This window comes from Mustela erminea, chromosome 11 (genome assembly GCF_009829155.1).
Source record: "Mustela erminea isolate mMusErm1 chromosome 11, mMusErm1.Pri, whole genome shotgun sequence".
Lineage (NCBI taxonomy): Eukaryota > Metazoa > Chordata > Mammalia > Carnivora > Mustelidae > Mustela > Mustela erminea.
This window is the reverse complement of record NC_045624.1, coordinates 82,386,987-82,405,622: the sequence shown is the minus strand read 5'-3', so window position 1 is coordinate 82,405,622 and position 18,636 is coordinate 82,386,987. Positions and strand designations below refer to the sequence as shown.

The window sequence follows — 18,636 nt, the reverse complement described above, 5'->3', positions numbered from 1 at the left end:
AGCACACACTGAGGAAAAGGCAGTTTCTTAAAAAAATTGTGCTGGGAAAACTGGACCACAGTATTACACCATACACAAAAATGAACTTAAAATGGATCAAAGACTTAAAATTAAGACTCCAAATCATAAAACTCCTGAAAAAAAACAAGCAGTGGCTCTGAGATATTGGTCTTGGTGATGCTGTTTTGGATCTAATATCAAAATTAAAGACAACAAAAGCAAAAAATATACAAGTAGGACCACATCAAACTGTAGAGCTTTTACACAGCAAAGGAAACCATCAACAAAATGCAAAGTCAACCTATGGAATGGGAGAAGATATTTGCAAATCATGTATCTGATAACGATTAATACTGAAAACCTATCAAGAGCTTCAGCTCAATAGTAAAACACTAAAATATGGCTAGAGGCTTTGAATAGACATTTTTCCAAAGAAGACATACAGATGGTCGGCAGGTCCATGAAGAGGGGCTTAAAATTACTAATCATCAGGGAAATGCAAATCAAAACCACAGTGAGCTATCACTTCACCTGTTAGAACAGGTATTATCAAAGAAACAAGTGTGGTGAGGATGTAGAGAGGAGGAAACCCTCTTGCACTGTTGGTGAGAATGTAAATTGGTACAGCCACTATGGTAAATAGTATGGAGAGTCCCACAAAAAATAAAAATTGGAATACGATCTGGCAATTCAACTCCTGGGAATATTTCCAAAAAGAATGAAAACACTTGCACCGCCACATCTGTTGCAGCATTCTTTACAAAAGCCAAGATATGGAAAGTGGAGGGAAAGCACTTAGTATCACAGGTGGGAGTTGGTGTATAGGGTCCTGCCTGACATGTCGTGAGCCACAGATGGGGGAGAGGGGGTCTCGGAATAGCTTTACCAAGCAGGCTAACGGGACCCTGAAGCCAAGCAAGTAATTTTGTTATTACTGCAAAAGAGAGTTTGTTTTTTTTTTTTCCAGAAGGACCATTTTTGAGGTATTGTATATGTACATATATAAACTATATACATACGTGCACGCTTAGCATAAATGTGAAGCTCACTGAATTTTAAAAAATGAAAATGCAGATATATTCACCATTTAGATCAAGAAACTGAATATTACCAGGTCCCCAGAAACCCTGTCATGCTCCTCACAGTCTTAAGCAGTCACAACCCCCACCCTCCATACACACACACGCACGCGCGTGCACGTAATTATGACTTTCATAATTTTTTATCAATTTTGGTTGTTTTCCATCTTTTTCCAAACATCAGTTGAATCGTACAGTTATATACTCTCTGTGTCTGGCTTGTTCCGCAATGTGGTTCTGGACCTCCTCCATGCTGTGCATAGCAATAGTACTTTATCAATTCTCATTACTGTCTGGAAACTCATTGTGCAGCTACACAAGCTTTATTTGCCAGTCTACTGCTAATGAGCTTGGGGGTTGTTTCCTAACCTTGAAGTTGGTTCTGCCATGAATAGTCTTTTACAGGTCTTCTGATGAACATTTGTCTGTGGCTCTGTCAAGGGCACACTGAGACCCTATGGCTGCCTCGTGGAGTATGTGTGTGATTGTCTTTAGATACGGACTACTTCCTCAGTTCTTGTACTCAGAAGTCTTTAAGCTCATGGCCATAAGCCACATTGTAGACCCATGTACAATTTTTGAATAAAGAAAAATGGGAAAAGCTAATTGATATGTATAGAGAAAAGGGAATAAAAAGTTCTGATCAACATTCAGCCAACATTCCTTGATCAACCACTAGGTTAGAAAGCAAATGACATGCCACCCTCAGGGAGAGTTGGCTCAGTATTGGGATGGAGCTTATAAGGGAGAAGAAAGGGAGATCTGGTGCTTGAATCTGGCAGGGACAAAGACCCTGGGGAGCATGGAATACCATGCTTTTGATTGTAGGGTTTCTTTGAAAGGCTGACTGACAGTCATGAAAAAGTAATTAACTTTGGGTATTTTTCATTTAGAAGAAATCATTTCTCTTATCCCCAAAGGAAAAATACAGGGACAGAATCCACATATTTTGTATGTATGAAACAGACTTTTTTTTTGCAGTATTTGCAGGTCCATTTTGCTTAACCATGCACTCATTTTAACTCTTCGCCTTGTGTTTTTCTTGCCTTTTCCCATCTCAGGCTCAAACACATATGAAGAGGCAGCTGCATATATTCAGTGTCAGTTTGAAGACCTCAATAAAAGAAAGGACACAAAGGAGATATACACCCACTTCACATGTGCCACAGATACTAAGAATGTGCAGTTTGTTTTTGATGCTGTAACAGATGTCATCATAAAAAATAATCTAAAAGATTGTGGTCTCTTCTAAGTTTTGCAGTTAATGGGGAAAAAATGCATTTTCAAACCAAATGAGTGCTTATATGGGGATCTCTCTAAACTAGAGTCTTGCAGCAACACGGGAATGTAGTATACAGCAAATGCATCTGGGACCTGACCAAAGTTGTTCTGTTGTGTCTTTTTTTAACTGAAAGGAGCAAAAGGACCTTTCTTAAATGTGAGAAGTGGTCCTGCAGTGTGAAACTAAGGGCAGTGTTAACGCTGGGCTCTAGTGTATTGATGATTTCTGCGTAAGTGTAAATATGCAAATGTATGTATACATGTATTTATAACTTTAGTTTTCCACACTACTTTTAGGCTTTAAGAGTGGCAACTTAAGATTCTAGCGTGATGGCTTTGGTAATATCAGAAATATTAGGTACTTTGTACTGAATGACAGACTATTTGTTTGCCAGTTTTAAACAGCTTTATTTATGTTCCTGTCCTGTAAATTTTTAAGTACAATAATTAAAAATAGGAAACATTGCAGTCCTTATCTTGATTATATGTATACTTATAATTCTAAAGTTATTTGTACAAACATTGCACAGACTATTTTAATAACATGATTTGTTCTTTAAATTCAATGTGTTTTACTGAGATGTTCTTCAGAGGATGACTATACCTGCCTTTGGATCAGTTATGTAAACATTGTATGCATTTTAATTTTTCTTTTAAGAGTGCATGCTGATCTGATTCTACATTGAATTTGGTTTGAAAAACTAAAAATTTCAGATTTTTGAGGATATACTCTTAGACTTACTGTAAACACTTAATTTTTATTCAGTTGGTTTGTTTTCACTTTGAATTTTAATATTTGGATGGTATTCATGCATTTCCTTAAAAGGTGATGCCAGATTAATTTTTATACACTTTAAATAACTACATTTTTATTTATAACTAAGTTTAGGTGGATTATCGAGAGCATTTTGTGGGTAAAAAATATGTCAGCATAATGAATTTTGAGACATTCATTTGTGTATTTCCTTTGGGAAATCCCTTGTACCTAGAACACATGATAGTTCCTTATTTGGAAGATAACAAGAAAGACCTTTGATTATTCAGCTGCTGATATAATGCAAGCTTTAAATTCATATGTATAATTCATTTCAAATTTAATTATCACACTATACTAAAATTACTTTTTTCCCTTAGACTATTCAGAGTTCCTCCACTTGCTTGAGTTAATCTTTTTAAATTATACTATTATTTCTGAGTCTGAAATGGGCAATTACACTTAGAAAATGAGTAGTAGTATTTAATAAAGTCAGTGACTGTATGTATCCTGAAATAAGTCTTAAATGTCAGCTCGATATTGAATTTTGATAGCCTTTTCTTTTGATTCTTCACAATGTGTCTCTGTGACCTCATTTCAACAACATGAACAGCATTCCCTACGCTCCTTCTGTTTTGCGTCTTCATCTTGAAGAAGTCCTTCAGTAAGCTCTGTGGATAAGTACTTTCTAAGTTGAGTTATGTGCTGTCATTTTGTTGGAGTGTATTTCTTGACGTGTATGTATACGTATGTGTGTGTGGGGGTAACCACAGACTACATTTTCACCTGTTCTATTTTGGGGATTCGTTTTTCTTCTTTGTAAAGAAATTTGAAGTTATCACACTTTTCTTAAATGTGTTAGTTTAGATTCTTTATGTGCCTTTCACAAAAGATATGTTCTCATTAATTTTACCGATGAAAGACCTGTAACATCCATATCGTGAAGCTATGTATGAGATTCACCTGTACTAAGAATAAATTTGAATCATGAGAAATACTGTTTAAAAAGCCACAAAGAAGCACATCTTGGTGACCATCATTGGTGAATTCCTGAACTTTATTCTGTGTAATTGTGTTACTAATAAATCCTAATAAATTTAAATTTTTAAAATTTTACAAACCTGTTGGCTAAACACATGTTTTGCATGAGGATTTAAGTATCTCTCTAGAAAGTCCATTTCTCCAGTGTCTTTGCTATCTTTTTGCAATTTCATCTACTCCAGAAGCTTGAGTAAAGTTTCGGGCCCTAAGTTTTCCTCATGAACTATGGTGTCACATTTAGGACTGCCTGCTTGATATCCCCTTCTGAGAATGTACTGCCTGCTCCAAGCCCATATGCACCAAACCATCTTCATCATCATTCTACCATTAAACTAGCTCTCACCTCCGGGTATAGCCCACTCAGTACCATCATTTTCCCTTAGCGGGGAACTTTTTAGCCCTCGTCTCCATCTCTAATAAGCCACCATCTTGCTCACAAGTCTACTTATCTAATGCCTCACTGGATTTCATTTTTTTCTTTATACTCTTTACATTCTTTACATTCCTACCGAATGCAAGTTTTTGCTTAACTCCCACAGGAAATGGCTTATTAAATTTCCGGCCTCCCATTTCTCCCTTCTCTAACCCAGGCCAGTTATCCCAATATAGAACTGCAGCTGTGTTATCGTCTGTGCATTGACCTGCATTGGCTCTGACCTGTCAGTAAAATCAAATTTAACTTTGCTTCCTATTCAGGGCTCTTCCATCATGTGAGCCCAGTTCATTACATTTCCACTCTTCTCTTGCGCTACATCTTAATAGTACTTTGTGCATAGCCTGGGTTTTTTTCCCTCAAGCATCTGTCTGTTCACTCATATCTGCTAATGTTATTTTTATTTATTAGGACTTTTGTTTGTGATATCTTTTTTTAGACTCATCTGGCATCTTCTTTAATCTGCCCTTTTGAGAACTCCATGGTTCTAGTAGAGTTGCCAGTCCTCCATGGCATAGACTCAAGCCTGACCAGTCCTAATCTACTGTCACTAGGCATGTGACCCCAAATGAACCAGTTGTAGTCCCGGTTCTCATCCCTAAGTTTCGAAAAGCTGTTCTGGTTTCTAAAATTCCCTTCATTTCAGTACCCTTCTAAAAGACTACTTATATGCTTGATCTTATTCATTCGAATTCAATCACTTACTGAAAAAGTCCTGAATAAAATGTGTATGTTCTTACCCGAATAGCAAAGTAACCATAAGACCAGAAAAGTCTCAGAGAGGTTAATTAGGCTTAAAAATAAGGTTAAAAGGCTCAGAGAGGTTGAGCAAGATCAAAGTTTTCAAATCTTTGAAACTTCTGTGGCTTCTGACTTCATGTCTGTTATAGAACTCTTAAGAATGTGACCTTATTTCCAGAAAATGTATAAATAGTGTGCCCCCACTCTTAACCTTCTGAGTTTATCTGAACCACAACACTTTTTTAGATTAAAAATACACAAGATAGGGCAAAGCTGGAGGCATCATGCTGCCTGATCCTGAACTATATTACAAAGTTAAAGTAATCAAAATAGTATGGAATTGACATAAAAAGAGACACACAGATCTGAGGAATAGACTAGAGAATTCAGAAACCCATGCATTTATGGTCAGGTAATTTACAACAGAGGGGCTAATAACATACAAAGAGGAAAGGACATTCCTCAATAAATGGTGTTGGAAAAACTGGACAGCCATATGTGAAAAAATGAAATGACCACTATCTTAAAACACACACACACAAATTGAATGGATTGAAGACTTGGATATAAGACATGAAACCTGAAAACTAAAGAAACATGGTTACGTCCTAACATTGGTCTTGGCAATGCATTTGGGATCTGATGCCAAAATTAAAAGGCAACAAAAGCAAAAATACACAGGTAGGACTACAAACTGAAAAGATACTGTGCCACAAAGGAAACAAAATGAAAAGGCAACCTAGGGAATGGGAGAATACATTCACAAATCCTATCTGGTAAGGAGTTAATATTGAAAAGATAGAACTCCTATAACTCAATAGTAAAAATCAAACAAATTGACTTTGAAAAGGGCAGAGGATCTAAATAGACATTTTTCTAAAGAAAATTTACAGTTGGCCAACAAGTTCATGAATGTGCTCAGCATCACCAATGATCAGAAAAAAATGCAAATTAAAAATCACAATAAGCTATTGCATCATACTTGTTAGAATGGCCATTATCAAAAAGACAAGAAATAGTAAGAGTTGGTGGGAATGTGGGGAAAAAAGAGAAGACTTGTGCATTCCTGGTAGAGAATGTAAATTTGTGCAGCCACTATTGAGAACAGTATAGAAGTTCCTCCAAAAAATTTAAAAAATAGAGCTATAACATCATCCAGCAATTTCACTTTTTAAGAAAACAAAGACAGTAATTAAAAAGATATATATATCTCTCCCCATGTTCATTGCAACATTATTTACAGTATTCAAGATATGGAAACAATCTAAGTGTCTAGCAACAGATGAGTGCATCAGGAAAATGTGTGTGTGTATATATATGTGTGTATCTATATCCACATACATATACATAATGAATATTTTTCAGCCATAAAAAGAATGAAATCTAGCCATTTGCAACAACATTGATGGACCCTGAGAACACTATGCTAAGTAAAATAAGAGTAAAAGACTAAATACTATATGATCTCATTTATATGTTGATTAAAAAAAAAAAAAGGTAAGAAAAAAGAAACTGGGGCCCCTCACTGGCTCAATCAGTTAAGCATCCAATTCTTCGTTTCAGCTTAGGTCATGATCTCGTGGGTTGTAGGATCCAGCCCTGCATCAGGCTTTACCCTCAGCAGGGAGTCTGCTTGAGATTCTCTCCCTCCGCCCCTCCCCCTGCGTGTGCTCTCTCTCCCTTTCTCTGCCCCCTCACCCCACCTCTCAAATGAATAAGTAAACCTAAAAGAAAGGAAAGAAGGAGAGAAGAGGGGAGGGGAGAGGAGGAAATGAAGAAAGGAAAAAAGGAAAAGAGGAAGAAAGATAAGGAAGGAAGGAAGGGAGGGAGAAACAAAGAAGCTCACTGATAAAGAGAACAGATTGGTGGTTGCCAGAACAGGGTGGTGGGCAAAATGAGCAAAAGAAGTTAACACGTACAAACTTCCAGTTATAAAATATGTTATGGAGAGATAATGTACAGCATGACAATGATAATACGGTATTGCATATTTGAAAGTCTGAGAGAGTAAATCTTTAAATTTCTCATCACGAAAAAAGTTTTGTAACTCTGTGAGGTGATAGATGTCAACTAAACTTATTGGGTGATCATTTCACAATATATACACAAATATCAAATTATATTGCATACCTGAAACTAATACTATATGTCAAATATATCTCAACAAAAACTTAAATATGTTACCTGTTATATCTTATACCCAACCTATTTATGGTATCTTAACATCCATTAGATTTGAAGCTACTTAAGAGTATGAACAGTTTTAGATGTTTTACTTCATGTATGGTCTTCTGAACCAACCGTGATGCCTTGTGTAAATGAATTTAATTAATAACGTCATCAATGTTATAGCTGTTACTATTTTCACTGCTCAGTGTGCTTTCTTAGCACACTGAGGCCAGTAGAGAGTGGTGATGGGGGCCTAGGCTCTGGCATCCAGTCTGGCTTCAAATCCTGGCTCTATTTCTTATTCCTTGGGTAACCTTGGGCAATTTATTTAATCTTTATCTATTCCCTTTTTATCACCTGAAAAAAATAGAGATTAACTAATCAGACCACTCATCTTAATGGTTGTCAGTATTTAATAAGTTCACAATGCATATGAAGCTCTGAGAAGTGAGCCTGGCACGGGACAATCAATGTCCCTGTTATTTGATTATAAAGAATATTTAATTTGGTGGTGCCTTTAAAATCATAATCAGTGTTGACCAGTGCTTGTTGCTATGAGCCTTGGATGAAACGCCTCAGAAACAATATAACCACTGTGATTCATCTTCATAGTGAAAACCTCTGAGTGTCTCACATGGATATTGATAGACTGGAACAAGTGAAGCAGGACTGAAAATGTATCTTTTTTTAATTCAACTTCAGGATCCACGTCTTGTTTTCATGTAACCAAAAATACGAGAGATTTAGGTTATTTTAAAGTTGATTTGGGAAGTTTGGGAAGTTTTTTTCTTGTTAGTTGCTTTCCCAAACCCTATCTTAATAGTTAAAATGCCCTTCTATATCACGAGTTTTAGATTTCACAACTCCATTGGCCTGTTTCCCAGGCATTTTTCCTTTAACCAGTACCGCTTGCTTTGGTGTCTGTTGTGATTTCTATTATTTACTTGGATTTTTTAGTTACATTAAAAGTTGTGAAACACATTTCATCAAGTACAGAAACACCCAAATGTGCACAGGCAGGAAGCTGCTGGCAGCACACAGAGCGGGGCTGAAGAGCCCGGCCCTGGGACACATGCATTCCATGTAATAAATCTTCTCAGGACCATTTTGAAGGACAGATCGTTCCAGCTTCCCTGATTTACTGGCTGTCTTCCTAAGCTCCATACCAACAGTGAGTGCAAACACTTCCATTGCCAAGAGACAGTTCTTTAAATTAAAAATGCATGGTTTCATTGATGAAAATGGAGTCAGTATTGTTGAGCAAAGCATGTGCAGAAGATCGAGACTGATTTGATGACCATTTTAGCAGGTGATAAGTGCCACTTTTAAAGAAAGTGGTGCTGTTTCCCCTGGATTGCTTAGCACCTCACCTAAAAGAAAGCAGAGTAAGACAGACCAGGACTGTCGATAACCTAAGAATTAAGGCCAAAGCTCTTCCAACGGCAGTGTCTTTGAACAGATTCTTAAAATTAATTTTATTCCTGCATACGCTATATTCATATTCCCTATCTTACCAGGACTTTCTGCAATTTTGGAGTTCATTTTTACTAAATTGAGAGATGTGTGTACAATTTCACTGTAAAGCTAGTCTTAAAGTAAGCCATTTGGAAGATTAGATACTACCTAGAATTTTATGTTAGGCACTCTCGAATTTTAATTATTTTCTGTGCAACTCCTCAGTACAGTTTCAATCCTTTCCTTACTTTTGAAATAAAAATAGGTGTGAAGTGAAAACTATTTCCAGACAACTCTCTCCTTAATTTTTATTACATTAAATAGTACTGGGTTCCAGGTCATGATGGCAACATAGGAAGACCTTGAGCTCATCTTTCACAGACACACTGAATTTATAGCTACATATGGAACAATTTCCTCAAAACAAAACAAAAAAATACAGAACAAAACAGTAAAACCCCAAAAACGAGCTGTGCAACTCCTAAACACTGAGTGAATGAGGGGAAAATACCCCATACTCAAGTGGGTAGGAGAGATGAAGTCACAATCTCACCATAAAACCCATTCCTAGCAGGTCTACCCACAACAAGGAAAAATCTCAAAACCCCGTACTTCTTTGTGAAAAACTAACCTGACATTGAGCACCACAACTTCTAACACCTGCACCTGAGTGATGAGCCCCCAAAACATCCAGCTCTGAAAGCCAGAGGATCTTGCATCCATGAAACCCACCAGACTATAGTGAACGGAGAACACACTTCTTAAAGGGCTCTCAAGTGCACAGACTCATCCACCAGTACCCGGTGCACAGACAGCTGACTGAAAAGTGCCCAGACTTTTATGAAAGAGGTTTGTTTTCTTATCTTAAAGCATCAGCCTGAGGGTAGGCATCTAAGTCAACATTCATCTTACTGAATTGCTCTCTGGAGATGGAGACCAGTAGGCACCATCTTTGTGCCCTCCCTCTGCCTCACTCCAGCTTGTTATTGTCTCCTGCAAAGGAGTTTATACCCTGATCTGGTGCCCTGACTTTAATGGCTGCTGCCCAGAGAACAGCTCCAGAACCCCTTGCTCTGGTAGCCAGGGGGCTTATTATGCTCATGCTTCACACAGGAGAGAAACAGAGGAAGTGTTCTTAACTGGCTACTGCCCCTAGAGCACTGCACGAGGCCATAGACTGAGGCCCTCAGTACCTCTGTGAAAGAGGCCCCCTAGTTCGTCATACCCCCAGCCCGAGAGTCTGGCTAATTGAACACACATGTGAGGGCCAGCCGTAAGCCTCTCCAGTGACCCTGAAGAGCTGGCACTGTCTCTGTGCTCTCTCTCTGCTTTGCTCTTGAGTGACAGAGTCTTCTAGAGGGGAGCTTGTACGTGTGTCTGGTGTCCCAGTTTCTGTGACTGTCACCCGGGGTTGCCCCTTGATTTCTTGTCTCTGGTAGCCCAAGAGAGCTTGCTTTCGTGGGTTTCATGGGAGTTAAAAAAATGGAGAAACAGTTCTCAGCTAGTTACCACCCTCGGGGTATGACACCAACAACAGACTGAAAAACAGTCTTTCTGGAAGTGCCTATTTACTTTTCCTAAAGCCTCAGCCTAAGAGACAGGCTCCTAATATAGCACACTTCTAGGGCTCTACTGAGCTGCTCTCTAGGGAGACAGGGCAGTGGACCGTCCCTCTATGCATTCTCTTTCTGCCTCACTCCAGGTCATCAGTATTTCCTGGAAAGGAGCTTATCCAGTCATTTGGTACCTAACTTTTGCCACTGCCACCCAGAGGACACCTCTTGGACACCTGGCTGTGGTGGCCAGTAAGACTTCAGACTTGTAGTCCCACAGAACTGTATATATTTTCACACTTTAAAAACTGCTGCCTGATTGAACTAATAAATTTGGTAAAATTGCAGGATACAAAATCATACAAAAGTCTGTTGCATTTTTATGCATTTGTATACACTAATAACAAACTATGAGAATGAAATTAAGAAAACAATCCCATTTATAATTGCATCAAAAAGGATAAAATACCTAGGAATAAATTGAAGCAAAGAGGCCCACTGAACACTGTGACACTGATCAAACAAATTGAAGAAGACTCAAATAAATAGAATGATTATCCAAAGTAATCTACAGATTCAGTGCAATCCCTATCAAAATACCAAAAGCATTTTTCACAGAAAGAGAATGAACAATCCTAAAATTTGCATAAAACCACAAAAGACTCCAAATAGCCAAAGCAATCTTAAGAAAGAACAACAAAGCTGGAGGCATCATGCTGCCTAATTTCCAACTACATTACAAAGCTACAGTAATCAAAACAGTGTGGTATTGACATGAAAATAGACAAACAGATCTGAGGAACAGAACAGGGAGCCCAGAAATAAACCCATACATATATGGTCAATTAACACACAATAAAGGAGACAAGAATACATGACAGAGAAAGGACAGTCTCTGTAATAGTTAATGTTGGGAAAACTGGATAGCTACATGCAAAAAGGATGAAACTGAACCACCATTTTACACTATACATAAAAAGTAACTGAAAATGAATGAAAGACCTGAACGTACGACTGAAACCATACAACTCCTAGAAGAAAACATAGGCAGTAAGTAACTTGACTTTGGCCTTAATGACTTTTTAGATCGGACACCAAGAGCAAAGGCAACAAAAGCAGAGGTCGACAGGTAAGGCTACATCCAACTATAAAGCTCTGCACAGCAAAGGAAACCATCAACAAGAAGAAAAGACAATCTACATAATGGGAGAAAATATTTGCAAATAAATAAAGAGCTCCTACAGCTCAATAGCAAAAATACAATCCAACTAAACAAGTGGGCAGAGGATCTGAATAGATATTTTCCTGAAGATGACATATGGATGGCCGATGGGTCTGAGGAAAGGTGCTCAACATCATTAATTATCAGGGAAGTGCAAATCAAAACCATGATGGTTATTATCAAAAAGACAAGAAATAACAAGTGTTGATGGAAGAAACCTAAGCTTCTCCATGGATGAATGGAGAAAGAAAATGTGAATCAGTATTCTGTAGCCTGTGGAATGCAAACCATCCTGGCAGCAAATTCATTCATCTAATTTGTGCTGGACTCACTTTTTAGCACTCTACTACAGAATAGCATAGGTCTTTTTGTTTATTTGTTTTTAATAAAAAAGATAAATACCTGTCAATATAAGTGACCATTTCTCAAGCAAGACAGCTTTAATTAATTCTATTAATTAATTAATTAATTAATTGAGTGTTTGTGCAGGCTTGGGCATACATTTTATTCCATTCCAAAATTCTCTATTACAGTAGAGTACCAATTAATTTTAACCGTGCATCTGTTCTTCAAAAGGAAGCTTATCTAAAGTCTAATAATTAATGACTGAAGCTAGATGGGAAAACTTGGAGCCACTATAGTGGGACCCTTTCTTCTAAGACCCCCACCTTTAATCTTCTGCACCTAAGACTTCTACGTGTAGATTTAAAACAACAGAGTTCCAAACGGAGTCCCTTGAAAAATTTTACTAGTGTAATAAGATTCATTCAAGACCATAAACCTGTACATAGTTTTAAATATACTACATATAATATCTCCTCTAACATGTTAAGTATATATTAAAAATGCATAGATACGATATCTACTCAGCGCCTGAAGTAACAGGCATTTACGGGGCATTACTGATGCTTTCATTTAGTCCTTAGAAGAGTCCTGCAAAGTTACTGATTAAAGTTCCATTTTTTCAGATAAGGAGACAAATGAAGAAAGATTAAGTATCTTGTAAGGTGGCAGAGAAAGCTAAAATTCAGGGCCTCAGATCATTTGTTGACCGTGTTTTCAAAATGCGGTGGCATAAAGATGTTTTCCCTGAGTGCCACAGGTATACAACAGCGTATCTCCGATGCTGTTGCCTAAGCAGACGTTACTAAGTGTGCATGGTGCACACTAGCATACAAATGGCAATGTGTCTAGTGTGGAAAGGCAGGAAAAGAAGCCTAGCATGTTAATCCACTGTTTTCCCAACACTGGATCTGTGCTAACGCAGCAGCTATGACCCATATGTGATTACAGAGCACGTGAAATATAGCTGGTCCAAACTGAGATGGGCAGCAGGAGCAACACACACACACACACAGCTTATACAAAAAAGAATGCACATGTTAAACTAACATTTTGGATACAATGGGTTAAATGAAATGTATCTTTAGAATTCTACCTCTTCTTACATTGTTCATGAGGGTACTGCAATATATAAAATATTCAAGCATCTAGAATTATATTTCTACTTGAAAAGTAAAACACTTTTTTTCTTCCACAACTTGATTTGCATTCCATGGGAAAGTTCCCAACTTTTTAGAGAAGCATATACCATAGATAAAAAGCTTACATGTGAAGACTATTCCAGTTCTGAAATGGTATGGTTTGATGTAGTATGGCCTTTTACTGTGGGCGGAGGGGGCCTAGCTCATTCTCACTTCAAATATGTCAGCTGTAATAAGAGAGAGCAATACACACTTTAAAAATCCATACTCTAAAACTGAATTTTTAAATTAGCTCTGTCGTTATTTTTAGTTCCAATACATGGAGTAGAAGTAGACCCATCAGGGTACTGGAAAATTACTAAGCCCTGGTTTACAAACCCATCTCTTTACTGTTCTTTAGCCAAATCACAAGATTTGTTGCTGTTGTTGTTTTTTAATGTTGTTATTGTGTTTTGTTTTTTAATATGTTTCAGTTCCCTTAGCCAAATTCCTTTCTTCCTCCACACCTCCTACAGAACTGGGCTGAGCACAGTCATGCATTAAAAAAGCTTCTGAACTTTTTTCAGAAAGACTTGCTTCCCTGGAGCTGCAGAGGAGGACAGGAATTTCATATTCTGCAGGACTAAAATCATAATAGCATATCAAATATTCCAATGCCTTTGATGCATATTTTGTTCTTTGATAAAGACAAAAGTCAGCAAGAAGATCGCATCTGTTCTCAAAGTTTTAATAAAATCACATCTGTTTATCTATACAATTGAAGCTTTCTAGATTCTCAAACTTCCCTCAGGATTCAAGCTCATTAGTTCAATAGCATCAATCTGAGAAAGGTTATTATACATATGTGCATATTTTAGCTACACTCCTCTTCAGAATATACATGTATAAGTCACCCCATGAGAAATACCACAGTTTTTTATGTGGCACAACATGCACCAAATAAAAGTTAGCAGTATCAGAATATGGGAATAAGTTCATTTGTCATTAGCTAAAATGTCATAGGCATTTTAGAACAATGTCTAGGTATATTTTTTAAGTTTTGGAAGAGCCCAAATGATTAAACCTTATTTAAGTTGCTCTAACAATTAGGAAGAAAAAAACCCTATTTTTATATCAACTTAATTGTAGCTTGATTAAATCTTTATATATCCAATAAAGGCATTAAAAATCAAGTAAATTTATCTCCCTATTTTTATATCAAACAATATAATGTTTAAAAGAATAAATTTTTTAATCAAATCATCATGCACACATGAATACAAGTTTTAACTTCATTCTGGTAATTCCGTGTGTTTCTACCCTTTATGTCACTAAATCAGTAGAATGAACTTACTTTTACTTAAATCACCGTGGTTCACATTGGAAGAAGTACTGTTCCACAAAGAAACAGCAGTATCAATCCTGAGATCTAATCTCTCAGAGACTAACTTCATCTTTTAGGCCTATTTTTTGTGGTTGTTACTGTTTTTGTTTTTGCATAAGTGTGTGTATAATCAAAATCACAGTCACTCTGTTTACTAAGCAGCAAAGGACTTCACACACTTGGCTTGCAGTCCCAGCCCAGGGTTCTAGATCAACATGATTTTTCTCAAATTTGGCAAAAGAGTTTATCTAATAGGCCTATTCCTTATTTTCTGAAGAAGTGTCATTTTTCTTGAACTTTGGGCAAAAAAATGCCTTTTGTTTAGTTATTGTCAAGGGCAATTGAAAAGCATATATATATATATATATTTTTATATATATATAATATATATATATAAAAATATATATATATAAAATATATATAAAATATATATAAAATAACCTTTCTCAGAATGCAATAACCAATGTTTGGATCTTGAGAGACTAAGTTCATACATACAGGGTCTGAGCTGTAGTCTCAGCCAACAGCTCTGCTAATCTGCAGAGCCAAGACAGTCATGTAGTCTGACCAGGAAATCTAACAAGATGCATGTCTGCCTGATTTGGGTCTTCAAATAAAGGTCTTGCTGACCCTAGAGCTGAGTCATAGCCCAACCCACAGCTAAGTGTAGCTCCTGGAACTGGTTTACCAGAAAGCTTGGCCAAAAACATCTCAAACATTATATAGCCCAACAATACTTGAGCAGAGTCCAGGAGGCAGACCTGATTGCTTACAGAGCAAATCCAGTGTCCCTGGTCATCCAGAGAACTTGGGGCACAGGTCAACTTGAGTCAAGACCACAAAGAGCCTTTCTGGCCTTGGAACCAGTTTTCCTACTCTGCCCAGTCAGGAAAAGTAATTTGTAGCCCCACTCATAGCCAAATATAGCCTTCAGCCCACTCAACCACTGAATGTCAATATTGCACACAGAAGCTGCAAAGTCCACCCAACATCCATGCTTACATGGGTACTTGAACAGAAAGCACAGATCAGGACTTTTCCCCAATTGCAAGCAAAACCGGTGGCCTCAATACCAGGGAATTCAGGACAGAATCTTGCCTGGTTCAGTTTCCCAAACAAAGAGCCATGCAGGCCCTTGGGGGCCTCTTCTGCTGCCCCACCAGGGCAGGGAGGATAATTTGTATCCCCACCTATTATTCAGTATAATTCCCAATCCTGACCTAGGGAACCCAGGCCATTGTGGAAACTGTCCTACAGCCTTGCTTGGGCAGGGAACAAAGCCAGGAGTTTTATCCAACTCTTCTCAGCCAGCAGTAACTCTACCTCCCCCACCTCAGAACATGGGCAATGTCCTCACTTATAAATAGACACTGATAACAAGCTCCACTTCCCCCAAGGGCTTTATAAGTGGACACATCCAGAAGCTCAAACTGAGCTGACTGGTGAAGAATGGTCTCTGCCATAGTGAATCTGTAAAGTCTGGATGAGGAGATGGCTTACTCAAATGAACTGATACAAACATAAGGAATCAAGGATTATAAAAAAGCACATAAACATGAAAATGCCAAAGCAACTAATAAAGCTTCAATAACTAACCCTAAAGTAATGGAAATCTATGAACAATCAGACAAGGAATTCAAAATGATCTTAAAGAAGTTTAGTGAAGTATAGAAACCATCAAAGAAAAAGAAAGGAGCCAAACAGAAATCCTGGAGCTAAAAAGTAATGACTTAACTGAAGGACTGAAGAGAACTTCAAAAGGAGACTTGACCATGAAGAAGAAAGAATTGGTAACCTCAAAGACAGAACATTTGAAATTTTCCAGTTAGATGGTCAAAAAGAAAACAGAGTGAAACAGAATAAAGAAAGCTTACAGGACTTATAGGACACAATCCAAAAGAAACAATATATGCATTATGGGAATTCTGGAAGGAAAAAGCATAAGAGACAAAAAGTATATTTAAAGCAATAATGGCTGAAAACTACTTGAACCTGGGAAGAGAAATGGACATCCAGATTCATGAGGCCCAAAGAACCCCCAGTAGGTTGGATCTTAATAGGGCTACACCAAGACATAGTATAACTGAATTGTCAAAAGACAAAGAAAGGATTTTGAAAGCTGCAAGAAAGAGACAAGTCACATATAAGGGAATCTCCATAAGAGTATTGATGGATTTCTCAACAGAAACTATTAGGTCAGGAGAGAATGAGATGATATTTTTAAAAATTTAAAGGGGGGGGGGAACCTCTTGTCAACTAAGAACTCTATAGCTGGCAAAGATGTTCTTCAGAAATGAAGGAAAGATAAACTTTCCTGAACAAACAAAAGCTGAGGAAATTCATTACCAATAAATCTGCTTTATAGAAATGCTAAAGGGAATTCTTTGAGTAGAAATAAAAGGATACTGATTAACATCATAAAAATATAAGAAGGTAGTATAAATTCACTGGTATTAAGTATATAGTCATATTAGATTATGCATTACAGTATTGGTGGTGCATAATTCACTTATTATAACTCCAGTTTCAAAGTTGAAAAACAAATGTAAGAATAGTACATTAGTACAAATAGCACAAATAATACAAATATTTGTACTAATAGTACAAATTTGTACATTTGTACTAATTGTATAACTACAATTATCTGTTACTGGATTCACAACATAAAAACATGAATACAGTAATGTCAATAATTTAAAAGGTAAGGGGGAAGAAAATTTAAAGTATAAAGTTTAGGGATGCTATCTAAATTATCAGTTTAAAATAAAGTATTATAATTTTTTAAAATATTTTATTTATTTATTTGATAGAGTGAGACAGTGAGAGAGGGAACAGAAGCATGGGGAGTGGGAGAAGCAGGCTTCCCAATGAGCAGGGATCCTGATGCTAGACTCGATCTCAGGACTCTGTGATCATGACTTGAGCCAAAGGCAGATGCTTAACGACTGAGTCACCCAGGTGCCCCGAAAGTATTATAAGATATTTTATATAAATATCCTCATGATAACCACAAGGCAAAAACCTGTAACAATTACACAAAAGAACATGAAAAATTAATTAAAACATACTGATACCCAAGAGACATGAAAACACACAAAAAAGGCAGCATAACAAGAAATAAGAAACAACAAATCTACGACAGATCTAGAAAAGCCAGAAAACTATTAATAAAATGGCAATAGGAAGTCCTTAACCATCAACATTTACTTTAAACATAAATGGATTAAATTCTCTAGTCAAAAGACACAGAATGTTTGAATGGATAAAAAACAAGATCCGGTTATATTCTGCCTACAAGAGAACACTTTAGCCTGAAAGACACACAGACTTAGAGTGAGGGATCCTGATACTAAAGCCAGATAATGACATCACTAGGAAGAAAAAACAAACTACAGTCCACTATCCCTAATGAATACAGATGCAAAAATTATCAATAAAATATTAGCAGACCCAATTCAGTAGCACATTTAAAGAATTATTCATCATGATCGAATAGGATTTATCCCTGGGATACAAGGATTGTTCAACATAGATATATCAATGTGATGCATCATTAATAGAATAAAAGAAAAGAATCATAAGATTATTTCAGATGCAGAAAAGGCATCTGATAAAATTTAACATCAATTCGTGATAAAAACTTTTAACAAATCAGGTATAAAGTAAATGTGTCTCAACATAATAAAAGCTATATTTATAAGCCCACAGCTAATGCTATACTTAATGGTGAAAGGCTAGAATATTTTCTCTAAGATTAGGAACAAGACAAGAATCCCCATTCTCCATTCCCATCCAACATAGTACTGGAAATCCTATCCAGAGAAACTAGGCAAGAAAATGAACTGGAAAAGAAGAAGTAAACCTGTCTATTTGTAGATGACATGATTTTATATATAGAAAATCCCAAAAGACTGCACCAAAAAACTGTTAGATTTAATCCACAAATTCCAAAAGTTGCAGGATATAAAATTAACATACAAAAAGTAGTAGCATTTTTATATACTAACAAACTATTTGAAAAATAAGTAAAGAAAATAATCCCACTTATACTAGCATCAAGA

At 36.8% G+C, this 18,636-nt stretch overlaps 1 protein-coding gene and 1 long non-coding RNA gene across 5 annotated transcripts in view; one reads left to right on the top strand and one right to left on the bottom strand.

The window, feature by feature from the left end:
- GNAI1 (G protein subunit alpha i1) overlaps positions 1-4,230 on the top strand; it is an 83,126-nt gene extending 78,896 nt beyond the window's left edge. For all 3 annotated transcript variants that reach the window (XM_032304762.1, XM_032304764.1, XM_032304763.1), the window contains one exon: positions 2,141-4,230. In XM_032304762.1, coding sequence (XP_032160653.1) covers positions 2,141-2,331 — 191 coding nt within the window. In that variant the 3' untranslated portion in view covers positions 2,332-4,230. The remainder of the gene's footprint in view (positions 1-2,140) is intronic.
- The window catches only part of LOC116568927, a 49,369-nt gene that overhangs the window by 7,573 nt on the left and 23,160 nt on the right, over positions 1-18,636 (bottom strand). The gene's annotated exons all lie outside the window — the stretch shown is intronic.